We start from the raw sequence: 27,339 nt of genomic DNA, 5'->3' as shown, positions 1-27,339 counted from the left end.
CATACCTGCCATCTGTCACCCAAGGGTCCTTTGTCCATCTCTCCCTCTTCCTCCCCATCACCACTCTCTATCTTTTCAGGACATGGAGCAGCTGGGTGGGGTAGGAGGGAGATGGGACCAGGGATTTCTTGGTTGTTGGTTATACCCACGTCTCTCACCCCTTATCCCCTGCAGCCCCTATCAGAATGTGACTGAGTTCGATGGGCAGGATGCCTGCGGTTCCAACAGCTGGACCGTGGTGGACATCGACCCGCCACAGAGATCCAATGACCCTAAATCATCCCAGAGCCAGCCGGGCTGGCTCATGAGAAACCTCAAGCCCTGGACCCAGTATGCCATCTTTGTCAAGACTTTAGTCACTTTCTCGGATGAACGTCGCACGTACGGAGCCAAGAGCAACATCATCTACGTGCAGACCAATGCCACAAGTAAGCCCAGGGATCGCTGCCTCAAGCTGGAGACATTTGGGGGTACAATGGGAGGCACCCAGGAAGACTTGTTTGCTTTCTCAAAGCTCCAGCTCAGGGGCTGGAGAGATGGTCCAGTGGGCTAAGGAACATTACTTGCATACAGCCGACCCGGGTTCGATACCTAGCACTGCTCAGAGTAAACCCCCCCACAAGCTTCACGAGGAGGGATCCCTGAGCATAAAGCTAGGAGTCAGTGTGAGCATTGCTGGGTATGGAAAAACACCAAACCCAATCCAAACTGAATTCAACAAACTGAAGAGGGACAAGACAGCAGGGAAGGCAGGTCAAGCAGGGAAGGAAGTCCAGGTAGCTGACCTGGGCTCTTTCCTGGCACCCCAGAAGGTCCCCCAAGCCTGTCGGGAATTACTCTTGAGCACAGAGCAAGGGGTCAGCCCTGAGCACTGCTGGGTGAGCCCAAAACAAATCAAACAGCCCTTTTGACCTCCACCTTTTTAGAGGATGTAAGAGAAAGATGTTCTTTCAGGGAAAGAGATGGGGTATTTGCTGAAGTGGGGTTTCGGGGGAGAATTGAGCCCCAGGATTCACCTCTTCACTCCACCATTCTTCATGTTTCTGCTCTCCTCAGTTAATCTCTGTGCCGCGCCCTACTTTGTTTTGTTTTGGGATCACACCCAACAGTGCTCAGGGATCATTCCTGGCTCTGTGCTTAGGAATCTCTCCTGATAGGCTTGGGGGAACCATATGCGATGCTGAGGATCAAACCTGGGGCCTGCTACACTCCAGAACCTCCCCCTTGATTTCCCAAAGGGCCAGCTTGAGGGGGCCAAAGAGATGGTCCAGTGGGTTAAGGAACTACCCTTGCATGCAGTTGACCTGGGTTTGATCCCCGGCATTGCTCAGAATTTCCCAAGCCCTGTCACGAGTGATCCCTGAGCATAGAGCTAAAAGTCAGCCTGGAGCACTGCTGGGTGTGGCCCCCTAAAACATCCGGGGAGGTGAGATTGCGCTGGAAGGGGCGTCCACTTGGGGTGGGGACAATATGCAGGTTTCAGCTGTTTCTTCACCACCCACCTTGCCCTTCCTCCCCACCCTCAGATCCTTCCGTCCCCCTGGACCCCATCTCGGTCTCCAACTCCTCGTCCCAGATCATTCTCAAGTGGAAGCCTCCATCAGACCCCAACGGGAACATCACCCACTACCTGGTGTTCTGGGAGCGGCAGGCAGAGGACAGTGAACTCTTCGAGCTTGATTATTGTCTTAAAGGTGAGTGTTGGGGTCCCGGTGTGAAACACACCTGCATGTGTGATTTTCAGTGATTATTTTTATTTTTGTGACCACACCTGACAGTGTGGAGGGCTGACTCCTGACTCTGTGTTCAGGGATGACTCCTGGCAACCCCAGGGGACCCTTTAGGATGTCATGGATCCAACCCACATTGGTCCTGTGCAAGTTAGATGCCCTCCGTACTGTGCCTTTTTTTTTTTTTTTTTTTTTTTGGTTTTTGGGTCACACCCGGCAGCGTTCAGGGGTTACTCCTGGCTGTATGCTTAGAAATCATTCCTGGTGGGGCCGGAGAGATAGCATGGAGGTAAGGCGTTTGCCTTTCATGCAGGAGGTCATCGGTTCGAATTCCGGCGCCCCATATGGTCCCCTGTGCCTGCCAGGAGCAATTTCTGAGCCTGGAGCCAGGAATAACCCCTGAGCACTGCCAGGTGTGACCCAAAAACCAAAAAAAAAAAAAAAAAAAAAAAAAAAAAAGAAATCATTCCTGGGGGCCGGGTGGTGGCGCTAGAGGTAAGGTGCCTGCCTTGCCTGTGCTAGCCTTGGATGGACCGCAGTTCTATCCCCCGGTGTCCCATATGGTCCCCCAAGCCAGGAGCGACTTCTGAGCACATAGCCAGGAGTAACCCCTGAGCATCACTGGGTGTGGCCCAAAAAAACAAAAACAAAAAAATCATTCCTGCCAGGCTCGGGGGATCATATGGGATGCCGGGATTCGAACCACCGTCCTTCTGCACGCAGGACAAATGCCCTACCTCCCTGTTATCTCTCCGGTCACCCTACTGTGTTTTTGGGGTGTGTGCATGTGTGTTTGTGTGTATGTGTGTGTGTGTGTTTTGTTTTGTTTTTTTTTTGCTTTTCTGGGCCACCGTCCTGTGGCACTCAGTGGTCACTCCTGGCTCTGTGCTCCTTGCAGGCTCAGGGACCACATGGGATGCTAGGGACTGAATCTAGGTCAGACCCAGGTTGGCTTCATATAAGGCAAATGACCTACTGCCATGCTATTGCTCTGGCCCATGTTTTTGTTTGTTTGTTGTTTTTTTGGTTTTTGGGTCACACCTGGCAGGGCTCAGGGGTTACTTCTGGTTCTATGCTCAGAAACCACTCCTGGCAGGCTCGGGGACCATATGGGATGCCAGGATTCGAACCACCGTTCTTCTGTATGCAAGGCAAACGCTTTACCTCCATGCTATCTCTCGGCTCTGTCTGTGGGTTTTTTTTTTTTTTTCAGGCCACACCCGTTTGATGCTCAGGGGTTACTCCTGGCTAAGTGCTCAGAAATTGCCCCTGGCTTGGGGGGACCATATGGGACTCCGAAGGATCGAATAGTGGTCCTTCTTTGGCTAGCGCTTGCAAGGCAGACACCTTACCTCTAGCGCCACCTCGCTGGCCCCCTGTCTGTGGTTTTTTAATTTTAATTTTATTTTGTTCTTTTTTTTTTGCGGGGGGGTCACATCTGGCTATGCTCAGGGATCACTCACAGGATTGCTCTGGAACCTTATGGGATGCCTGGGCTGGAACCTGAGTTGGCTGTGTGCAAGGCAAGCGACCTCCCTGCTGTACTATTGCTCCAGCCCTGTGTGGTTTATTTATTTATTTTTGGTTTTTGGGTCATACCCGGTGATGCTCAGAGGTTACTCCTGGCTCTTTGCTCAGAAATAGCCCCTGGCAGGCTGAGGGGACCCTATGGGATGCCAGGAATCAAGCCGTCATTGGTTCTGCATTGGCTGCGTGTAAGGCAAATGCCTTACTACTGTGCACTCTCTCCACTTGGTTTATTTATTTTTATTTCGAGTTGTTCTTGTGTTTTGGGGCCACACCCAGCAGTGCTCTGGACTGATCAATGGCTCTGCATTCAGGAATCACTTCTGGCAATGCTCAGGGGACTCTGTGGGATGCCAGGGATGGAACCTGGGTTGGCCATATGCCTTCCCCATTCTACTATCGCTCCAGCCCCCAGCTCAGGGGCTAACTCTGACTCAAGAGCTGCCAGGAACTGAACCCCAATATTCCCTGCCCCTTTACAGTCTCCCCCTCTTTGCCAAGCACTCAGCTCTGACTGCTGCTGCAAAGGACTTATCAGAGCCTGACCTTGGGGGGGTGCAGTGGGGAGCTGGGGATGGGGGAGGTGTGGCTGAGGCTGGTGGCTCAGGGCTGCATCTCTGGCCTGCCGGAAGGTTCTGGACGAACCCCAGGCTCACTCAACAGCCCTCCAGCTCCTTTTTGGGAGAAAGGGCGGGAGGCCAACGGGTCCCCGAGAGCTGACCCAGAGCTCAGCTCACGAGCTATAAGTGGGTCTCTGACCTCACCCGCTGCCACCAGCGTGATCTCTTTGCTCACCAGCTTTTTTTAACTCAGTGACACCTCCCTCCTGCCTCCCAGGTGCCCCGGCCACCAGCTTACAAATGTCACCAGGCCACACTTTGTGTGTGTGTGTGTGTGTGCGTGTGTGTGTGTGTGTGTGTGTGTGTGTGTGTGTGTGTGTGTGTCAACAACTCGTATCCTGGAAGTTCTCTAATCTCCAGTGACAGATGCGGTTATAAATAGGGTTAGGGGCTGGTTTGCAAGAATTACATACCAGTGAGGTGCGTGGAAAAGAGCCTTGCTAAGGAGGGGTCCTGGGAGAAATTCCTCCTTGGGGGATCCCCACAGAGAGACAAGAAATGGGGGAATGGGGAGGAGGTAGAGTTGGGGGTTGTTTTCTGGGGACACAGTTTCAGTGGGAGAGGTGGTCACACAGTCCTGTAAGTGTTTAGGGCCCTTGCATCCAATCCAGGTTCGATTCCCAACACTGCCTGATCCCCCTGAGTTGACTTGGGGTTACCTTGGACCCCGAGGGCAAAGTTGAATTTTCTTTTTTCTTTCTTTTTTTTTTTTTTTTTTTTGGTTTTTGGGCCACACCCTTTTGATGCTTAGGGGTTACTCCTGGCTATGCGCTCAGAAGTTGCTCCTGGCTTGGGGGGACCATATGGGACGCCGGGGGATGGAACAAAGGTCCGTCCTATGCTAGCGCTTGCAAGGCAGACACCTTACCTCTAGCGCCACCTTCCCGGCCCCGAATTTTCTTTTTCTTTCTTTTCCCCCCCTTTTGGTTTTTGGGCCACACTTAGTAGTGCTCAGGGATTACTCCTGGCTCTGTGCTCAGAAATCACTCCTGGTGGTATGGTACTCAGGGGACCCTATGAAATGCCAGGGATCGAATCTTGATCACCTACATGCAAGGCAAATGATATTCTACCTGTTTGTATTATCGCTTGCTTCAGCCCTAGAGCTGAATTTTCTTTATATTTTATTTTGTTTGTTTATTTGGGGGCCACACTCAGCAATGCTATGGGCTGACTCCTGGCTCTGCACTCAGGGGTCATTCCTGGTGATACTCGGGAGACCATATGGGATGCTGGGGATGGAACCCAGGTCAGCCTGGTGCAAAGCAAACACCCTTGCTATTGTCCTATGGCTCTGGCCTCAGATCATTTTGAACCATGTTGAACTGCTTGGTTGAGTGATGTTTTATCTATGGGCTCCCCGCCCCCCAAGTCAACAAAATACACAGTTGAAATTGTGGGTACATGGAACTGAGGACTTAGCACGGAGGGCAGGCCACTTGCCTTGCGTGTGGCTGACCCAGGTTTGATGCCCGGCAGAAACGGAAGTGTTCCCTGAACATGGTTCAGTCTGGCTCCAACCTTCCTCAAAAAACAAACAGACAAACAAACAAACAAGCATGCATGCATGACTGCTGAGGGCTGGTTGTCTGATTTGGCCAAACTTGAAGCAGTGCATTTCAAGATTATTACTTTGAGGGGCTGGAGTGATAGGACAGAGGTTATGACGCTGGCCTTGCACACAACCACCTGGGTTCGGTCCCTGGCATTCCATAGGGGTCTCCTGAGCATCACCAGAAGTGATTCCTGAGTAAGCCCTGAGCATCATTGCCAAGTGTGACCCAAAAAGAAACAAAAAGGGGCCCGGAGAGATAGCACAGCGGCGTTTGCCTTGCAAGCAGCCAATCCAGGACCAAAGGTGGTTGGTTCGAATCCCGGTGTCCCATATGGTCCCCCGTGCCTGCCAGGAGCTATTTCTGAGCAGACAGCCAGGAGTAACCCCTGAGCACCGCCGAGTATGGCCCAAAAACCAAAAAATAAAAAAATAAACAAAAAAAACCCCCAAAAGTTAAGTCACCAAGATAGATAGATAGATAGATAGATAGATAGATAGATAGATAAGATAGATAAGATAGATAAGATAGATAGATATTTGTTTTATTAGTTTGCTTGTTAATCTTGTTTTTGCTTTATTTTGGGGCCACCCCCAGTGGTGTTCAGAGCTCACTCCAGGCAGTTCTGAGGATCAAATCTGGGTTAATTGTGTGCAAGGCAAATGCCCTACCTGCTGTTCTATCTCTCTACCACCTGGTTTGGGGGGATTTTTCTTGGGGTCACACCCGGTGGTGCTCAGGGGTTACTCCTGGCTCTGTGCTTAGAAAGCACTCCTGGAGGGGCCAGAGAGATAGCATGGAGGTAAGACATTTTTGCCTTGCATGCAGAAGGTCATTGGTTCAAATCCCAGCATCCCATACGGTCCCCCAAGCCTGCCAGGAGCAATTTCTGAGTGTAGAGCCAGGAGTAACCCCTGAGCACTGCTGGGTGTGACCCAACAGAAGGTCATTGGTTCGAATCCTGGCATCCCATACGGTCCCCCGTGCCTGCCAGGAGCAATTTCTGAGCATGGAGCCAGGAGTAACCCTGAGCACTGCCGGGTGTGACCACAAAATAAAACAAAAAGAAAGCAGTCCTGGCAGGCTCCAGGGACCATATAGAATACGGGGTATTGAACCCGGGTCCATCCTGGGTTGGGCTGCGTGCATGGCAAACACCCTACCGCTGTGCTATCATTCTGGTCCCCTGGGGGGGTATTTTTTATTTGTTTGGGGACACAGCCGGGCATGCTTCAGATTCACTCAGGGCTTCCTTCTGGGCTGGTTTGTGCTGGTTGATGGGTACCTAGAAACCCAGTAGGGGTGAAGCCTTCTCCCTACTGCCCTGAAAGGTTGCATCTCCCAAAAGCTTCTGAACTCAACCGTCTTGTCACCCCTTGCTAGGCTTGAAGCTGCCGTCACGGACCTGGTTGCCCCCATCTGACGCTGAGGGGGCCCAGAAAAACAACCAGAGCGGGTTCGAGGATTCCTCAGGTGAATGTTGCTCCTGTCCCAAGACAGACTCTCAGATCCTCAAGGAGCTGGAGGAATCGTCCTTCCGGAAGACGTTTGAGGATTATCTCCACAATGTTGTCTTTGTGCCCAGGTGAGTTTTTGGGGGGTAGGATGGTTGGGGGAACCCCAGAGCAGGGCAGAAGAAGGGATTTAATGTCTCTGCATCATCACACTGAGCAGGAAAGGCTCAGGCAGTGCTGTGGAGAAAGCACCATGGGGAAGGTGCCGGGGCTTGGCATGCTGTTGCTGCCAACTCAGATTCGATCCCCGGCCCCTCACAGGGTCCCCCAAGCCCTGCCTGGTCTGAACCAGATGTGGCCCCCACTAGAAAAAAGGGAGCTTGAAATAATAGCATCTGGCAAACAACTGTACCCATGAGGTCTTGGTCTTTTTCCTGCTCCCCATTTCTTACATGTCTGGGTGTCTTTTCTTTTCTTTTCTTTTCTTTTCTTTCTTTTCTTTCTTCCTTTCTTTTCTTTCTTTCTTTCTTTCTTTCTTTCTTTCTTTCTTTCTTTCTTTCTTTCTTTCTTCCTTCTTTCCCTCTTTCTTTTTCTCTTTCTCTCTCTTTCTTTCTTTTCTTTCTTCCTTCTCTTCTTTTCTCTTTCTCTCTCTCATTCTCTCTCTTTCTTTCTTTCTTTCTTTCTTTCTTTCTTTCTTTCTTTCTTTCTTTCTTTCTTTCTTTCTTTCTTTCTTTCTTTCTTTCTTTCTTTCTTTCTTTCTTTCTTCCTTCCTTCCTTCCTTCCTTCCTTCTTTTTTTCTTCCTTCTTTCTTGTGTTTTTGAGCCACACCCAGCAATACTCAGGGTTATTCCTGGCTCTGCACTCATAAATCAGTCCTGGTAGGCACAGAGGACCATATGGGATGCTGCAAACCTAGGTCAGTCCTGGGTCAGCCACGTGCAAGACAAATGCCCTACCACTGAGCTATTACTCCAGCCTCTGGGTATGTTTCTTTTCAGGATCTTGGTGGTGACCCCTCTTGATGGTGATCTGGGGGGATCCTGCTGTGTCCTGGGATAAACCCAGCCCTCCTGCCTGCAAAGCTTGTACTCTAGCCCTTGAACTGACTCTCCTGTGCCCCCTCAACAGTTTCCTTTATTTTTTTTATTGGGAGTGTTCCCAAGATCAGGGCATCTAGGGGTTACTCTGGGTTGCAGGATTCAGGGCTCAGACCCCATGATGTGGGCTGTTGAAGCTGGATGAATTAGGGGGGCAGACTTGTTGGGGGTCTTTGGGGGAAGGGCTCAATCCCTGATCAAGCAAGCATGCACTCTGACGTCTCACCCATAAATCCGGGCTCTGGGTGCTAAAATAAATTCCATGGAATTATTGAGGCAAAGCCCAAGACATTCCTGGCTGGCTCTCAGCTCGATTTATTATGGGGGATGTCTTAAGACCAGTGTAGTCTCTCTGTCTGTCTCTCCTCCATCCAGGACACTGAGTTCAGGCCCTAGCACTGCACTGACACTTCAGGGTCCCCTATATTTTGCCAGAAGTGAACCCCAAGCCTACAGCTGGGAGAAGGACCCCAGCACTATCCAACTCTTAGCATACACACAGTTCAACACACACATGCCCTATATGTCAGTATGTCAGGTTTCCTTAGTGTCCACTGTTCTTCTAGAACGTTCCATAGCCATACTTCCCCTCGCACCCTTGACTTACTTTTGTGGGCACATTCCTTTCATGGTGTGTGGGTGCATTTTTGTTCCCCTCAGAGAGATGCAGAGGTCCCAGGTGTTTCCTCTGTCCTGTTGCTCTTCCCACAGGCAGAGTCACTTATGGGGAGAATAGTAGAGGTGGGCAGGGGGTTGCAAGAGGGGTCCAGTGCTGTCACAGTTTAAGATAAAAAAAAAAAAATTGGTTCCTGAGCAGAGCCAGAGCTCTGCAGGGTGGACACTTGCCTGGCTCAATCCTTGGCATTCCATAGAAACCCCCAACCCTGCCAGGATCAGCCAGGAGTCAGCTCTGAGCATTGCTTGGTGTGACCCTAAAACCAAACCAAAAAGATTAAAAAGAAAGAAAGAAAGAAAGAAAGAAAGAAAGAAAGAAAGAAAGAAGGGAGGGAGGGAGGGAGGGAGGGAGGGGGAGAGAGGGAGGGAGGGGGAGAGAGGGAGGGAGGGGGGAGGGAGGGAGGAAGAAAGGAAGAAAGAAAGAAGAAAGAGAGAAAGAAAGAAGAAAGAAAGATAGAAAGAAAGAAAGAGAAAGGAAAAAAGAAAGAAAGAAAGAGAGAGAGAATAAAGGAATGGAGGTATGGAGGGAGGAAGGAGGAAGGAAGGAAGGAAGAAAAGAAAGAAAGAAAGAAAGAAAGAAAGAAAGAAAGAAAGAAAGAAAGAGAGAGAGAGAGAGAGAAAGAAAGAAAGAAAGAAGAAAGAAAGAAAGAAAGAAAGAAAGAAAGAAAGAAAGAAAGAAAGAAAGAAAGAAAGAAAGAAAAGAAAGAGAAAGAGAGAGAGAGAAAGAAAGAAAGAAAGAAGAAAGAAAGAGAAGGAAAGAAGGAAGGAAGGAAGGAAGGAAGGAAGGAAGAGAAGAAAGAAAGAAAGAAAGAAAGAAAGAAAGAAAGAAAGAAAGAAAGAAAGAAAGAAAGAAAGAAAGAAAGAAAGAAAGAAAGAAAGAAAGAAAGAAAGAAAGAAAGAAAAGAAAAGAAAGAAAGCTAGCTCTTGTTGTCTTGGAGGACAAGTTTGCAGGTTTGCACCAGGCACAGGATGGTATACCACCTTGAGGGGAGCAGGTCCTCCTGGTGGAGCTGCCCTGCACATTCTGGGGTTGCAGCCCCTTCTCCCCCTCCGCGGGGACTAGCTGCGCCTTTTGAATGTTTGGAATCTTTTGTTGTTCTATTTTTTGGAGGGAGGAGGGCGCCACCTTGTGGCCTTTAGACGCTACTTCCAGCTCTGTGCTCCTAGGATGAGATGCGGGGGGGGGGGGGGGGGCTCCTCAAAGCAAAGCCTATGCTCCAACCCATGGAACTGTTTCTCTCTCTGTCTCTGTCTCTCTCTCGCTCTCTCTCACCTGCTTTTGGGGTTTGGGAACACAGTTGGTGATGCTCACGAGCTCCTGCCTCGAGTCCCAAACATCACATTCCGTGGGTGGGGGTATTTGGGCCTCCCTCATGCAAAAGCTATGCTTTAGAAGCTATTTTTAAGGGACCCCACAGCACAGCGTGGAGGGCGCTTACCTTGCATGAGACTGACCAGCTTCGATCTCCAGCACCCCTTAGAGTCCCCTAAAACGCGTCTCTTTGGGGGCCAGAGCAATAGTTCAGCTGGGAGTGTGCTTGCCTTGCAAGGGGTCCTACCCCAGTCTCACTCATCTCATATGATCTTCCACGCCCCAGCAGCAGTGATCCCTGAGTCAGGAGTCAGCCCTGAGCACCACTGGTTGTGGCCCCCAAACAACCCCCCCCCCAAAGAAAACCATCCAAAACTTTGGGAATCCTGTCATTCTTCTCTGCAAAAAAGAAAGAAAGGAACGGGTGTGCTGGCAAAGTCCCGCCTGGATCTGGTGCCTGGGATCACGTGAACACACGCACACACACGCATGAATGAAACGTGTGGGGGTAGCGAGCTTTTGAGAAAGGGGAGCAAAGGAGTCTTTGTCAATAAGACAACTTTCAGACATGTCTTGGCCCTGAGCTGTCCTCTAGAGGCCACTCCAAGTATAGCATCCAATGAACCAGGTTTAGACCCCACCCCCCCACCCCAAGAAAGAGTTTGCTTTTTGTTTTGAGGCCACTCCCAGTGGTGCTTAGGGTTGACTCCTGGCTCTGCACTCAAGGATCACTTCTAGAGGGGCCTAGGGAACCCTATGGGATGCCAGAATCCAACATCGGTCACTTGCGTGGAAGGCAAGCACCGTTCTTGATGTACTGTTGGTCCAGCCCCTCTCAAATAACTCATCAAAAAAATACCTCTTAAGGGGCCGGAGAGATAGCATGGAGGTAAGGCGTTTGCCTTTCATGCAGAAGGTCATCGGTTCGAATCCCAGCGTCCCATATGGTCCCCCGTGCCTGCCAGGAGCAATTTCTGAGCATGAAGCCAGGAGTAACCCCTGAGCACTGCCGGGTGTGACCCACAAAAAAACAAAACAAAACAAAACAAAAAAAAAACAACCTCTTGAGGGGCTGGAGCGGTGGCACAAGCGGTAAGGTGTTTGCCTTCCATGTGCTAACCTAGGACCGACCCGCAGTTCGATCCCCTGGCATCCCATATGGTCCCCAAACCATGAGCGATTTCTGAGCGCATAGCCGGGAGTAACCTCTGAGCGTCACCAGGTGTGGCCCAAAAACCAATCAACCAACCAAACAACAAACTAAATACCTCTTGAGGGATCGGAGCGGTGGCTCAAGTGGTAGGGCATTTATCTTGCACGCTCTAGCTTAGGACAGACCGCAGTTTGATCCCCAAGTGTCCTATATGGTCCCCCAAGCCAGGAACGATTTCTGAGTTCATAGCTGGGAGTAACCCCTGAGCATCACCGGGTGTGGCCCTAAAACCAACCAAACAAACAAAACAAAAAACCACCCCCCAAAAAAAAAACAAGAAAACCCCTCTTGAACCAGAGAGATAAAACAGTGGGTCCAAGCACTTGTCTTTCATGAGTTTAATTCCTGGCAAGGCTTGGGGCACCTAATGGAGTTCTGGAGACCAAGTCTGGTTTGCAAAGCAAGCACCCTACCTGCTATACAAGCCCCCCAGGTATTTGGGGGGTTGCTTTTGTTTTGGAGCCACTTCCAGTGATGCTCAGGGATTACTCCTGGGGATGCTTAGGGAACCCTCTCGAGATGCCAGGGTATCGAACCCGGGTCAGCTGTGTGCAAGGCAAACTCCTGCACTATTCTATTCTACCTTTCCGGCCTCTCTGTTCAGACTAAAAAAAAAAAAACTTTTTGGTGGGAATTGGTGGGCATCTGCATGACCGGCTGTGCACTCCTGTCTTCCAGGCCATTGAGGAAGCGCCGGGCACTGGGCGAGGTGGCGAACGTGACAGACAGGGCGGTGCCCACGGTCCCCGAGCTCCCCACCAGCCCTCCCACGAGTGCCGAGGAGCCCCGATACTTCGAGAAGGTGGTCAATAAGGAGTCGCTGGTCATCTCGGACCTGCGGCACTTCACGGGGTATCGCATTGAGGTGCAGGCTTGCAACCAGGAGGCACCCGACGAGCGCTGCAGTGTGGCCGCCTATGTCAGCGCGCGCACCATGCCTGAAGGTGCGTCCAAAGAGCACGCGTGCTTGCCCGGTAGTGGAGGAAGTACCCCTGGCCTTGCTAGAGGGCTACTCACGGCCTGGTGCTCCGGGGTCAACTTCCAAACCTTCTTTGAGGTTTGGGGTGCCCCACTCGACCGTTGCTATGTGCCAAGCTAACCTCCAGCTCTCCAGGCATCTCACCACCACCTCTCTCTCTCTTTCTTTCTCTCTCTCTCTGTCTCTCTCTTTCTCATATTTTATTCCGTTTCATTGGTTATTTGGTTTGCTAATATTTGTTGGAGGGGAGTGGAATACCTGACAGAGCTCAGGGATGACCCCTGGTGGGGCTTGAGAGACCTTTGTGGGTGCTGAGGATCAAACTTAGGTCAGTTGCGTACAAGGCAAACACCTTCCCTACTGTATCATCTTTCCAGTTTATTATTATTATTATTAGCTTTTTGGGCCACACCTGGTGATGCTCAGGTGTCATCCTGACTTTGCATTTAGGGATAATTCATGGCAAGTTTGGGGGATTATATGGGATGCTGGACCTCAAACCCAGCTCAGCCACATGTAAGGCAAATGCCTTCCACACTACTATGGCTCCAGCCCCTATTATTATTTTTTAATTATTGGAGGAGGAGCGTTTGGGTTACACCCGGCATTGCTCAGGGGTTTCTCCTGGCTCTATGCTCAGAAATCGCTCCTGGCAGGCTCGGGGGACAATATGGGATGCCGGGATTCGAACCCATGACCTTCTGCATGAAAGGCAAACGCCTTACCTCCATGCTATCTCTCCGGCCTCTAATTTTTTTAATTTTTTATTTTTATGTTGAGTGTTTTTCCAGCAATATGGAGAAGGAACTTGGCTTTGCCTGCAGCCAACTAGGTTCAATCTCTAGCACCCCATTACCTCCCAGAAGTCAGCCCTGTATACTGCCAGGTGTTGCCCCAAAACAAACAAACAAAAAAAAAAAAGGGAGGGTTTGGGGCCTCACACAGTGGTGTTTAGGGTTACTTCTGGCTCTGCACTCAGGAATCACTCCTGGCAGGCTAAGGGGACCATATGGGATATAGGGAATCAAACTCAGGTCGGCTGCAAATCTTAAAAAATTGTTCAGTTGAGGGCTTGAAAAGATAGAACAGGGGCCGGCGAGGTGGTGCTAGAGGTAAGGTGTCTGCCTTGCAAGCGCTAGCCAAGGAAGGACCATGGTTCGATCCCCCGGCGTCCCATATGGTCCCCCCAAGCCAAGGGCAATTTCTAAGCGCTTAGCCAGGAGTAACCCCTGAGCATCAAACAGGTGTGGCCTGAAAAACCAAAAAAAAAAAAAAAAAAAAAAAAGGAAAAAAAGAAAAGATAGAACAGCCGAGAAGACATTTGTCTTGCATGCACCTGTCCTGGGTTCACTCCCTGGCATTCCCCAAGCATAACTAGGAGTGATCCCTGTGCTTAGACCAAGGAATAAGCCCTTGCACAGCTGGGTGTGACCTAAGATGGTGGGTGGGTTGGGAGGGGCTGGTGGGCCTGGGTCCTGGTTGCCCCGCTAACTCTTGTCCCTGATTTCAGCCAAGGCAGATGACATTGTGGGCCCTGTGATCCACGAGATCTTCGAGAACAACATTGTGCACTTAAAGTGGCAGGAACCCAGAGAGCCCAACGGGCTGATCGTACTGTATGAAGTGAGTTACAAGCGCTACGGCGATGAGGTAAGGATCTCCATGCCCATCCTGCTATAGTATCTGCCTCCAGTGCTCCTGTGTTAGATGTGTGGTTGAGGGGGGGATGCAAGTCTAGTAGATTGTGCTTCTCTTTGGTTTGTTGGGGCTTGTTGTTGTTGTTTGGGGGCCATACCTAGCAGTGCTCAGAGGTTACTTATGGCTCTGTGCTCAGGAATTCATCCCAGCAGACTGGAGGAAAGCATATGGGATGCCAAGAACCAACCTGGGTTGGCTGTGTGCAGGGCAAGCACCCTTCGCACTGTGCTATTGCTCCAGCCTCTATCCCCTCCCCATGCCTTTTTTTATTGTTTTTTTTTTTTTGGTTTTGGTTTTTGGGCCACACCCAGTGACGCTCAGGGATTACTCCTGGCTCTGCACTCAGTAATCACTCCTGGTGGTGCTCAGGAGACCCTTTGGGATCCAGAGGATCGAACCCTGATCAACATCTGTAACATGTGTCCTCCCCACTGTCCTATCACTCTGGCCCTTTTCTTCATTTCTGACTTTGGGTACTCAGGGATTACTTTGGAGGCTCAAGGGTTTATGCATAGGAAATCTTCTGTGTCCAGCCCTTGGGGCCTGCTCTCTGACCTTCCTCTCTCCCCTCTTTTCTCTGGGGTCTCGTGCTCCCTAGAAACCACCTCTCCTGGTAGAAGCATAGTCCTCTCTCTACCCCGCCATGGGTCTCCCCTAGCCCATGTACTTTTCTTCCTGGCACCTCTTTTTTGCAACCTGCCCTACATGGCCCCCAACTTCTTTTCTCTTACTGATTCTGTCTCGTCTGCAGAGTGAATGGAGTCACCAAGCTTCTAGCTCTTTCCCTCTCACTCTCTCCTACCCTGCCCCCCCCACCCAGGTGTCTGGGTTTTATCTTTAGGGTGTGTGTGTACCTCATGCTTGTCCCACATAATAGCTCCCTCTGCTTCATCTGTTTGCCTGTTTGTCCCCTTCCACTTAGTGATTCATTCTTCCTGGAATAATCTTTGGATGGGTGCCCCCCCCACCCCCAGCCTCGTGTTCTTGCTGTTATTGTCCATGACACATGATAAGCCTGGGAGTGGTGTTTGGCTTTGGTTTGGTTGTCTTGTTTTTCTTTTATTGGCTTGTTGATTGGTTTGATTTTTTTTTGGGCCACATGAGGCGATGCTCAGGGCTCACTCCTGGCAGTCTCGGGGGACACTAAGAGATGCTTAGGATCCGTGCTGGGGATGGAACCCAGGTTGGCCCACCTGTAAAGAAAATGCCTTTTATAGTTTGTTTTGGGATCATACCGAGGGACCATGCCTCACCCCGCCCGCACTCAGGGATCACTCCTGGCATTGCTCAGGGGACCTTGTGGGGTGCTGGGGATCAAACCCAGGTCAGACACCTTCCCTGCGGTACCATCTCCCCAGCCCAATGGTAAATATTCTTCCTGTACCGCCTGATTTATATTCCCGCGCTGTGAGCACAGGTGGAAAAGGCTGGAAAAGCACCAGGCACGCGTGATCCCCAGTGCACCCACCCGTCTCCCCTCTGCTTCCCTCTCCAGGAGCTGCACCTCTGCGTCTCCCGCAGACACTACGCGCTGGAGCGGGGCTGCCGCCTGCGAGGCCTTTCCCCGGGGAATTATAGCGTGAGGATCCGGGCGACTTCCCTGGCGGGCAACGGCTCCTGGACCGAACCCACATATTTCTATGTGACTGACTATTGTAAGTCAGCTGGTGGCCTGGTGTGGGCGTGGCCTTTGCGTGGGTGGGCGTGGCACCTGTGTGGGTGGGCGTGGCTTGTAGGTGACGGGGCAGCAGGGCATGGGCAGTTTGTGGGCGGGGCCTGTGGGGCGTGGTCTGAACGGCCAGACATGGATGCGGTGTATGGGCGTGGTCTGAGTGGTGGGCGTGGTCTGAGTGGTGGGCGGTGTTTCTGTGGGCGTGGTCTGCATTTGAGATGTGGTCTGTACTTGGTTGGAGTGTAGGTGCTGTTGTGGGTGGGGTCTGAAGGTGGGCATGGTCTCCCTGGTGGGATTTGGGTGCAGTTGGGAGTGGGCTATGCATGTGGGCGTGGTCTTGCGTGGGTAGGGTCTTTCTTTTTTCTTTTTTTTTTGTTTGTTTGTTTGTTTTGTGGTTTTTGGGTCACACCCAGCAGTGCTCAGGGGTTATACCTGGCTCCAGGCCCAGAAATTGCTCCTGGCAGGCACGGGGGACCATATGGGACCCCGGGATTTGAACTGATGACCTTCTGCATGAAAGGCAAACGCTTTACCTCCATGCTATCTCTCCGGCCCGTGGGTAGGGTCTTTCTGTGGGCGTGGTTAATCAGGCTTAAACTGATCGTAGATTAGACACAAGGGGCCCTCTGGACTTGCAGATTCTGGGGAGCATGATGGGTGAAGGTGTCTTTTTTTTGCTCTATCCTTGGGGAGGATCATCCAGCCCACCTCTGGAGGGGGGATGTGTCAATTACCGGGTTTATGTCACTTGGCTGCCCCTTGCCCTAAGTGGGGGGCACTTAGAGCATCAACTTTTTCCCCTTGATGTCTCTGTCTTTGTTATCAAATAAATGGGCCTTTTGCTTCTTCAGGGGAGAGAGCAACTGGTCTCATCTTTGCTCTCCTGGCGTAGGCAGTACCGTATTTCACTACAGAGTACTGGATTTCACCACATAGCACCATATTTCACCGCAGTCACCAGAGATTTTATGATAAATTTTGTCATGAAAAATAAAATGTAGGAGCTGGATAGTACAGCTGATCAGGTCTTTGTCATGTATTATTATGTATGAGTCCAACCCCATGTTTGATCCCAGCCGGAACCACTTAGGGTTCCCTGAGCACTGCCAGGAATCACTCCTGAGCATAGAGTCAGGAGTAAGCCCTGGGCATTACCCCCAAAATACAAATATAGAGTACAACCATTATGTGATTTTTTTTGGGGGGGGGCCACACTCATTTGACAGTCAGGGATTACTCCTGGCTATGCGCTCAGAAATCGCTCCTGGCTTTGGAGGGGACCATATGGGACGCTGGGGGATCGAACCGCAGTCCGTCCTACGCTAGCGCTTGCAAGGCAGACACCTTACCTCTAGCGCCACCTTCCCGGCCCCCATTATATGATTTTTTTTTTTTTTTTGGTTTTTGGGTCTCACCCGGCAGTGCTCAGGGGTTACTCCTGGCTCCACGCTCATAAGTCGCTCCTGGCAAGCATGGGGGACCATATGGGACGCCGGGATTCGAACCGATGACCTTCTGCATGAGAGGCAAACGCCTTACCTCCATGCTATCTCTCCGGCCCCATATGATTTTTTTTTTAAATTCTTAACCAACTTATGGGCTAACAAGACAGGGTGCAAGATTAGGTAGTGGTAACAGGCAGTAATGTAGTAGACAGCAAGGTGGCGGAAGATGGGGAGGTTGAGCTGATCAGAGAAGGCTTCCTGGAGGTGATGGCATCTTGGTCCAATGTCACATGATGGAAACGTTTGCTTGTATGCATGTATACACAGATGGCACCAGAGGAGGCAAGATTTGGGGGCAGGAGAAGGGGGTGTGGTTCTGTGTGGGATAAGAGATGGCATCTGAGCACTGAGCCTTGGGGAGCCTTGGGCTTGCCAGAGATTGGCCTTGGGTGAGGAAGGGAGAAGGCAGGTGTGGGCAGTGGTCTGGGGTTCTAGTGTACTACCAAGCTGCTGAACTCCAAGCCCATGGTTCAGCCTTATGGAGCCAGAAGGGGGTGTGTGTGTGCGTGTGTGTGTGTGTGTGTGTGTGTGTGTGTGTTTGTGTGTATACACTGACACGTGAAACCTGTCTCTTTTTTCAGTGGATGTTCCCTCCAACATCGCCAAAATCATCATCGGGCCACTCATCTTTGTCTTTCTCTTCAGTGTTGTGATTGGAAGTATTTATCTCTTCCTGAGGAAGAGGTGAGTGAGGAAGGGTAGCCTTGGGGTGCTCAACCACCAGCTCCTGGCAAGGGTAGGAGTTGTGTAGTATCCCTAGGCACTGAGGGAGCTCTATTTTTATTTTTTGGTTTGTTTTGTCTTTTTGGGTCACATCCGGCAGCACTCAGGGGTCACTCCTGACTCTGCACTCAGAAATTGCTCCTGGCAGCTTCGGCAGACCATATAGGATGCAGGGATTCGAACCACTGTTTGTCCTGGGTTGGCTGTGTGCAAGGCAAATGCCCTACCACTGTGCTATCTCTATGGTCCCCTATTTTCAAAGTAGCACAGCAGGGAGGGTGTTTATCTTGAACACAGCCAACCTAGGTGCAATCCCTGGCATCCCATAGTGTCCCTTCCCAGCACTGCCAGAAGTAATTCCTAAACGCAAAACCAGGGGTGAGCCCTAAACACTGTCAGGTGTGATTTCCACAAAACATAAACCCAGCAAACTAGGCTGGGCCACATGCAAAGCCTGGCCCATGCTATGAAGCTTACCATAGAGTGGTGAGTGCAGTTAGAGAAATAACTACACTGACAACTCTCATGACAACGGTAGTGAGTGAGAGGAATAGAATGCCTGTCTTGAATACTGGCAAGGGGTGGGAGAGGAGAGAGATGGGGGGCATTGGTGGTGGGAATGTTGCACTGGTGAAGAAGGGTGTTCTTTTTTTTTTAATAACTGAAACCCAACAGTTTGTAATATTGGTGCTTAAATAAAGATATTATTTAAAAAAAGAATGTCTGACCAGAAGACTTTCCCTTCCTCACCCCCAGGCATCCAGATGGCCCCCTGGGACCTCTTTATGCATCTTCAAACCCTGAGTATCTCAGTGCCAGCGATGGTGAGTATTGGCCCCTTCCCCTGCATATAGGCAGAGGGAATTCTTCACTCCTGTCTCCTTTAGCTGAAAGGGCAGGAGAGGGCAGGGTCGCTTAGCAGCAAGGCACTAGCCTGGCATGTGGGACTCCCTCTGGGTTTGATCTGCTGGGAAAACAAAAATCCAATATGTCCTTCGAACTTGCATGTTAGTAGCTAAAGAAATCATCAAGGTGGGAAAGCTGGGGAGGGGGAGGGGGTGACAGTGGAAGGCCAGGCCAGTAGTGTAGACAGGAAGGATCGCCATGGGGTGGATGCCCCGGGAGGGTGGGGGACCCCCGAGGGCCCTCTGCAGACGCAAAGTAGATAAGTGAGGGGTAGTGTTCCCCTGTTCTGTGTACGTGCCGGACGAGTGGGAGGTGCCGCGGGAGAAGATCGCCTTGCTGCGCGAGCTGGGCCAGGGTTCCTTCGGCATGGTGTACGAGGGCAACGCCAAGGACATCGTCAAGGGCGAGCCGGAGACCCGCGTGGCCGTGAAGACCGTCAACGAGTCGGCCAGCCTACGCGAGCGGATCGAGTTCCTCAATGAGGCCTCTGTCATGAAGGGCTTCACCTGCCACCATGTGGTGAGAGCAAAGCGCAGAGCCGCCCCTGCACTCCTGCCATGCCCACAAGGCCACGCCCACAGAGACCACGCCCCTTACGACCGACCAACCACAGCCACCTTCGCTGACCGCACCCACAACTGCCACGCCCCCTTGACCAGTTGGCCACGCCCACACCTGTCACTCCATTTCTGGCCATGCTACAGCCTTGGCTGACTGCACCCATAACTGCCACGCCCACACACAGTAGACCACGCCCACAGAGACTACGCCCCTTACGACCGACCAACCACAGCCACCTTCGCTGACCGCACCCACAACTGCCACGCCCCCTTGACCAGTTGGCCACGCCCACACCTGTCACTCCATTTCTGGCCATGCCACAGCCTTGGCTGACTGCACCCATAACCGCCACGCCCACACACAGTAGACCACGCCCACAATGGCCACATCTCTTTCTAACCACGCCCTGAAACAGAAAGCCACGCCCACAAACGGCCATGCCCCCTTCTGGCCACGCACCAACCACTCTCCTTGGCCAACTGCACCCATAATCGCCACGCCCCCGGAACCAGAAGGCCACGCCCACAACGATCACACTCAATTTCCGGCCACGCCCCCTGCACCAACCACAGCCCTTTGCCAATTGCACCCATGACTGCCACGCCCACAATGGCCACATCCTTCTGGTCACGCCTCTGCACCAATCACAGCCCTTTGTTGACCACACTCATAAATGCCACGCCCCCGAACCAGTAAGCCACGCCCACGACGACCACACTCCTTTCTTGCCACGCCCCTGCACCACCCACAGTCCTTTGCGACTGCATTTATAACTGCCATGCCCCTCAACCAGTAGACCACACCCACAATGGCCACACCCCTTTCTGGCCATACCCCTGCACCAATCACAGCCCTTTGTTGACCACACTCATTAATGCCACGCCCCTGAACCTGTAAGCCACGCCCACAATGGCCACACTCTCTTTATGGCCAGGCCCCTGCGCTGACAAGTCACACCCACCATGGCCAAGTCCATCGCGGCCACGCCCCTGCACCAACCAAGTGGCCACACCACTATGGCTTCGTCCTGGCCATGCCTCCACACCACCGCCTCCTTACCCTGACACCCCCAATAACACCCCCCAATCACCAAGCCCTTGACACAAAATTTACACTCGACACACTCCCACAGCACTAACTGCCATGCCTTAGCTTAGCCCTAGTCACGCTCCCAGGCTGTCCAGTTATGCCCCTACATGACTCAGTCCAGCCACACCTCCACACCATCATGCACCCCTTCCTGGCCACGCACCCAAACTGTCTGGCCACACCCACCTCTTCAGGCCACGCCTCCACAATGTCCAGCCACGCCTGTCCACACCACTCCTCCTCTCTGTCCAGCCATGCAGAGCACCAGGGATTCACCTTCTGAGCCCATCCTATGGGATGTGGAGAATAGGATCACCCCATCTCTCTGCTTGTACCCCCGAGATGCATCTGTTACTATTCCAGCATTTTCCAGAAGCTTCCCTGCCCTCTCCTTTGTCCCCTTTTAGGATGCAAGTGTCTCGCCTGTCCTGCATCAGGCCAACCCCCTGCCTTGCCCCCTAACCTTAGGCCCCTGATGGTCCCTGGGACGCCTGCCCTTCCCTCCTCACCCCAGGCCAAGTTTAGGGGAGTACCCTCTCAGCAATCCATCGTTTTGTCCCTTTCACCATGGGTCTGTACCCAACAATCAGTGGTTCCTGGGGAGACCACACTGAAGCCAAGTGATACATGAGGAAGGGGTGCTCGTCTGCACCAGGCAGTGCTTAGGGCTGACTCCTGGCTCTGTGCTTGGGGATCGAGCCTGTTTTGACTGTTCAGTCAGCACCCTCCCTGCTGCCCTGCCTGAGCCCTGGGCTTTTGGTTCTCCCTGCCTTTGCTCTGAGCACCCCACTCTCCCGCAGGTTCGCCTCCTGGGGGTGGTGTCCAAAGGGCAGCCCACGCTCGTGGTCATGGAGCTGATGGCCCACGGTGACCTCAAGAGCTACCTGCGATCCTTGCGGCCTGATGCAGAGGTGAGAAGTCACTGCCTCCCCCTGTTCCTCCGGCTTGACCTCCCCTTGATCACCCAACACCCCAACCCCCTTATCTTTTCTCCACTACAGAATAACCCTGGGAGACCCCCGCCAACACTGCAAGAAATGATCCAGATGGCAGCTGAGATTGCGGACGGCATGGCCTACCTCAACGCCAAGAAATTCGTGCACCGGGACCTGGCGGCTCGAAACTGCATGGTAGCCCACGACTTCACCGTCAAGATTGGAGGTGCGTGTGGGGTGCAGCGTTTCAGAATTGGTCAGGCTCAAGTTAGGTTGGGGTTGGCTTTGGATTTTGGCTTATTTGGGTGGGTGGCTGGGTTAATCTGAGGGTGGGTTGTTAGGGACTCACACAGCAGTGCTCAGGGCTTACTCCTGGCTCCGTGCTCAGGGATCATTCCTGGTTCCGTGCTCAGGGTTTATACTCCTGACTCTGTGTTCAAGGATCTCTCCTGGTGGTGTTCAGGGGACCCTTAGGGGCTGTCGAGGATAGAACCCAGGTTGGCTGCGTGCAAGGCATATGCCTTCCCTTCTGTCCTGTCACTCCGTCCGGCCCATCCCACTTTTCTCTCGTCTTAAACATAATTTCTTCTTTCTCTCTCCCCAACTTTTCTAAGTGAATTCTCAGTTATAAATCTATCTTGGGGCTCGAGTGATAATACTAAGAGGACTGCCCATGCCTCACACACAGCAGACCTGGGTTTGATCTTTATCTTCCCATAGGCTCCCCAGAACACTGCCAGGAATGACCCTTGAGTCCAGAGCCAGGAGTAAACCCTGAGCACTTGCCAGGGTTTAGCCCCCAAACAAACAAAAACAAAGCACTTGTCTTGTGCACCCTGGATCCAGATTTAAGCCCCTACATGGCATAGGGTCCCCTGAGCCAAGCCAAACCATAAACCCTATGCACTGCTGAGGTCCTCACCAAATAATGGAATGGGGGTACCTGAGGGGGGAATAGGAAGTGCTCTAAGTTAAAACATTGCCGTGGACCTGGGTGTGGGTCTCGGGTAATGGGAGGAAGGAGCCAGACCAATAGGCCCTCTGAGGCTGAGGGGGCACACTCCCCATCTGAATCTGTGGGTGAACCCCTCTGCAAAGGGCATCGAAACTGGGAGGGGGGTTGAGTCCCTGGTGGGGAGAGCATGACTGAGCCATCCTAGCTGTGCATATTCCTTCCCCAGTGTCACCCCCAGGCCCCTCCACCTCCCTGTTCATACCTGTGGTGGCCGCCCAGCTTGTCTTAGGGGTCCCATGTGAGGGGGCAGCATGGGCTCGGGGTGTGAGCGTGTGACGTTTGTTGCAGACTTCGGCATGACCCGAGACATCTATGAGACTGATTATTACCGCAAGGGGGGCAAAGGCCTGCTGCCCGTGCGCTGGATGGCACCCGAATCCCTCAAGGACGGCGTCTTTACCACATCCTCAGACATGTGGTGAGTAGCCCCAGGGCCCCACCTGCCACTCACCTGGCCCCGTGACCAAAGGAAGGGGGTCCCAGATACTAGGGCATTACTAGATTGTCAAGTATTTTTTAAAATTTTGGGGACACCCAATACTACTTAAAAGCTAACTCCTGCCTCTGTGCTCGGGAGCGCCCCCTGGGGGTGTTTAGGGGCTGCTCCTGCCTTTGAGCCTTAGTACTCAGGGGACCATGGGCAGTATCAGGATTCAAACCAAGGTCGGCCACTTGCAAGACAATCGCCTTACCTTCATCCATCCAGTTTTCCCATTAGCTTTCTGGTCCTGCTTTGTTTTTTTTGTTTTTGGGTCACACCCAGCAGTGCTCAGGGTGTTACCCTGCTCTAGGCTCAGAAATCGCTCCTGGCAGGTTCGGGGACCATATGGGATGCCGGGATTTGAACTACCGACCTTCTGCATGCAAGGAAAATGTCTTACATCCATGCTATCTCTCCGGCCCCTTTTTTATTTGTTTGTTTGGTTGGTTGGTTTTTGGGTCACACACGGCAGTGCTCAGGGGTTACTCCTGACTCTAGGCTCAGAAATTGCTCTTGGCAGGCTCGGGGGACCATATGGGATGCTGGGATTCGAACCAGCACCCTTCTGCATGCAAAGCAAATGCCTTACCTCCATGGTATCTCTCCAGCCCCTATGTGTATTTTTATGTGTATGGGTATCTGTGTACATGTATGTATGTGTTTGTGTGTATGTTTCTGTTTGTGTGTATGTTTGTGTATTATGTATGGTTGTATCTCTGTGTGTTTATATATTTGTGTTGCTTGTTTGCATAGATGATTGTGGGTGTGTTTGCATGTGTCTGTGGTCCCTATAGTGGCCTCTCCCTGCACTCTGTCCTGCAGGTCCTTCGGCGTGGTCCTTTGGGAAATCACAAGCTTGGCCGAGCAGCCATACCAAGGGCTATCCAATGAGCAGGTCCTGAAGTTTGTCATGGATGGGGGATTTCTGGAGCATCCCGAGAATTGTCCAGAGAGAGTGTAAGTACCAGAGGAGGGCTGAGAGTGGCGGGGCTTCAGGGGAAGCTTGGTGCTTCCTTGCACAGAGAGTCTGTCTGTATCATGTGGACAGATGTGTTTTGTCTTCCTGTGTCTAGTATCATTTTGGGGGGTGGGGTTGGCCATACCAAGCAATGCTCAAGAGATTATTCCTGACTCTGCACTCAGGGATCACTCCTGGGTTGGCTGCATGCTGGCTGTCCTATTACTTCTAGTTTCCCCATATTTAGTTTTCTATCCCCTATATACATAACTGTTTTCACCTGGTGGACTTGGGGAACCCTCTGGAGTGCCAGGATCAAACCCAGGTTGACTGCATGTAAGGCATGCACCTTCCCCACAGTTCTAACTTTCTAGTCCCTACACTTAATATTTTTGTCAGAATACAAATACAGCCATGTGTATCTATGGTATTTATTTACTTATTTAGTTTGTTTTGGGGCCACACCTGGCAGTGCTCAGGGCTGACTCCTGGGCTCTGTGCTCAGTAATCCCACTTTATGGCCTGAGTGACCTATGGTTTCTGGGGATCAAACCCAGGTCATCTGCTTGCAGGCAAGAGCCTTTCCTGCTATAATATCTCCTAAGATCCTTAAAACTATTTAATAACTTGCTGGATAAACTTAGGTTAAAACATTAAGTGGAGGGGCCAGAGAGATAGCATGGAGGTAAGGCATTTGCCTTGCTTGAGGAAGGATGGTGGTTCGAATTCTGGCATCCCATATGGTCCCCAGAGCACTGCCAGGTGTGACCCAAAAACCAAAAACCAACCAAACAAAAAATACCATTAAGTGGAGGAATCAGAGCCATAACACAGTGGGAAGAGCACTTGCCTTGCACGCAGCTGGACAGGGTTCGATCCCCAGCATTCCCTAGCATCCCTTAAGCACCTCCAGGAGTGATTCTTTTTTTTGTTTGTTTGTTTTTTTGGGCCACACCCAGCAGTGCTCAGGGGTCACTCCTGGCTGTCTGCTCAGAAATAGCTCCTGGCAGGCACGGGGGACCATATGGGACACTGGGATTCGAACCAACCACCTTTGGTCCTGGATCGGCTGCTTGCAAGGCAAACGCTGCTATGCTATCTCTCCGGACCCCAGGAGTGATTCTTGAGTGCAGAGCCAGGAGTAACCCCTTAGTATCACCAGGTGTGGCCCCCAAACAAAACACAACAACATCCATTAAATAAAGAAATGCATTTAGGTTATAAAATGTCTCCCAAGAGAAAAGAAAGCTAAGAGAGCTGGCTGCATTTTTCTCTGTAGTTTTGGGGTTTTCAAACTGTTTCACAATGGACATAAAAACTCCCTTGCTTATTCACCACCTGTGTAGGGGAGCAATTGTCCTTGGCTGCTTTCCCCCAAAATTAGTTTTGAAACCCTCACTTGGAGAAGTATTATTGTTTTTGTTTTTGGGTCACACCCGACAGTGCTCAGGGGTTACTCCTGGCTCTCAACTCAGAAATTGCTCCTGGCTGGCACGGGGGACCATATGGGATGCCGGGATTCCAACCACCTTAGGTCCTGGGTTGGCTGCTTGCAAGGCAAACACCGCTGTGCTATCTCTCTGGCCTGGTTTCTGTTTTTTATTGTTGTTGTTGTTATTGTTTTCGATTTTTGGGTCACACCGGCAGTCCTCAGGGGTTACTCCTGGCTCCACACTCAGAAATCACTCCTGGCAGGCTCAGGGGACCATATGGGATGCCGGGATTCGAACCACTGTCCTGCCTGCAAGGCAAATGCCTCCATGCTATCTCTCCGGCCCCTGAAGTTGGTTTCTGAGTGGAATTATTACCAGCTTTCTAGAAAAATCAACTTCATGGTACTCATCTCGCACGTAGGCTGCTCTCTGGAAGATCCTCCACTCAGCCTTGTAGTGCAAAGACACAGCTGCAGACAATGCCTACATAAATGGGTGTCATTAAAGTTTTATTAACAAAAACTTACACAGGGGACTGGATTTAGTCCAGAGGCCCGAGTTTACCCATTTCCCCTTTTCCTAGAAATCAGAGTTGGGGGGGGGGGGGTGGAGAAGAAAGACGTAAAGTGAAAACACCAACTCAAATCCCAACAATCCTCCAAGCTCCTCTCAAAGCCAGGTGTCATATAGCCCCAAGGCAGCTTTCAGACAATTCTTAGATAAATGGGAGTCAATAAAATTTTATTTTTTTATTTATTTATTATTTTTGGTTTTGTTTTTGGGTCACACCCGGCAGTGCTTAGGGGTTCCTCCTGATTCTATGCTCAGAAATCTCTCCTGGCAGGCTCGGGGGACCATATGGGATGCCGGGATTCGAACCACTGTCCTTCTGCATGCAAGGCAAACACTTTACCTCCATGCTATCTCTCTGGCCCCAATAAAGTTTTATTAACACAAGCACATTCAGAGGGCCAAGTCAAATTTTAGTTTCCTCGAGGGAGTGAGGTGAGGGCTGGAGCAATAGGGAAGGGATGCAAGTAGGCCTTCAGAGACACCCCTCAAATTCACTCCTCACATCCACACCTGCCAGATGTTCCATCCCTGAGGACTGGACTTTGTGGGTCCCTTGTGAATGCAGGACCTAGTTGGGGGGGCTACTTGACAGAATTCTGGGTCTCACCTGCCCCCACCCATCCCTCTGTCTCTCAGAATGGAGCTGATGCAGCTTTGCTGGCAGTTCAACCCCAAGATGCGCCCCACCTTCCTGGAGATCGTGGACCTCCTCAAGGACGACCTGCACCCCAGCTTCTGCGAGGTGTCCTTCTTCCACAGCGAGGAAAACAAGATGCCCGAGTGCGAGGAGCTGGAGCTAGAGCTGGAGGACATGGAGAGTGTCCCCCTGGACCGTGCCTCACACCCACCCCGGGAGGAGGCTGGGGGTCGTGATGGGGTCCCTACGCTGGGCCTGAAGCGTCACTATGAGGAAAATATCCCCTACACCCACATGAACGGGGGCAAGAAAAACGGACGGATTCTCACACTTGCTCGCTCCAACCCTTCCTAACAGTGCCTGCTGGGGGGCAGGCCGCCCCCCTCCCACCTCCCTGCTGCCCCCGACAGCCCCATCTTGGTCCTGCTGCCTCCCCTCTTGCTTGGAAGGCATCTAGCAATCTCAGGATTCTTCCCCCAACTCCGCTATCACATCGCCCGGAGCTCAGAGACCGTTTCTGCTCAACTTAGGACCCTCGAGCCACACAATTGCCACCGACTGCCCCTTCTGGGATTGGACCGTTCCCCCCACTGAATGCATTTGAACTTCAAACCGTGAAGCAACCTTCTTTTGGGGGGGACTAAGGGGTGTCCATGGTGGCAGTGGCCTACCAGGATAAGACTTTTTTATTTTCCAGCCAGTGGAAAGAAGGCACCTATTTTTTGTGTGTGTGTGTGTTTTTTAAATTTTTTTAAATGTTTTCTTTTTGTAGGGGCGGGGCTGTTATCTGAGAGCAGATACCACAGCAAATGTGTGTGGCACCGAAATGTGCAAGAAGGGAAGGGAAGAAAAAAAAAAACATAACAAATCCACCCCGTTCCAGTAGAATTTCAGGTTTTCAATGCAGTTCACACTTCAAAAGTCTCTGTCATCCAGACTGAAGAATTTTTTTTTTCCTGGGTTTTTGTTTTGTTTTGGTTTGGTTTGGTTTCT

General features: G+C 51.5%; 1 protein-coding gene across 1 annotated transcript in view; it reads left to right on the top strand.

Moving 5' to 3' along the window:
* INSR (insulin receptor) overlaps window positions 1–27,038 on the top strand; it is a 95,015-nt gene extending 67,977 nt beyond the window's left edge. The window contains exons 8-21 of the mRNA XM_049789402.1: window positions 175–428; window positions 1,527–1,694; window positions 6,814–7,015; window positions 11,860–12,125; window positions 13,671–13,810; window positions 15,354–15,513; window positions 17,617–17,719; window positions 18,515–18,582; window positions 18,939–19,183; window positions 21,115–21,225; window positions 21,316–21,475; window positions 22,553–22,682; window positions 23,568–23,702; window positions 26,346–27,038. Of these exons, the coding sequence (XP_049645359.1) occupies window positions 175–428; window positions 1,527–1,694; window positions 6,814–7,015; window positions 11,860–12,125; window positions 13,671–13,810; window positions 15,354–15,513; window positions 17,617–17,719; window positions 18,515–18,582; window positions 18,939–19,183; window positions 21,115–21,225; window positions 21,316–21,475; window positions 22,553–22,682; window positions 23,568–23,702; window positions 26,346–26,700 (2,497 nt within the window). The 3' untranslated portion in view covers window positions 26,701–27,038. The remainder of the gene's footprint in view (window positions 1–174; window positions 429–1,526; window positions 1,695–6,813; window positions 7,016–11,859; window positions 12,126–13,670; window positions 13,811–15,353; window positions 15,514–17,616; window positions 17,720–18,514; window positions 18,583–18,938; window positions 19,184–21,114; window positions 21,226–21,315; window positions 21,476–22,552; window positions 22,683–23,567; window positions 23,703–26,345) is intronic.
* Window positions 27,039–27,339: the final 301 nt, after the last annotated feature.

This window comes from Suncus etruscus, chromosome 15, assembly GCF_024139225.1.
Source record: "Suncus etruscus isolate mSunEtr1 chromosome 15, mSunEtr1.pri.cur, whole genome shotgun sequence".
NCBI classification, from domain to species: Eukaryota; Metazoa; Chordata; class Mammalia; order Eulipotyphla; family Soricidae; genus Suncus; species Suncus etruscus.
Note: the sequence above shows the minus strand (reverse complement) of the source record. Positions and strands in the feature narration are given on the sequence as shown.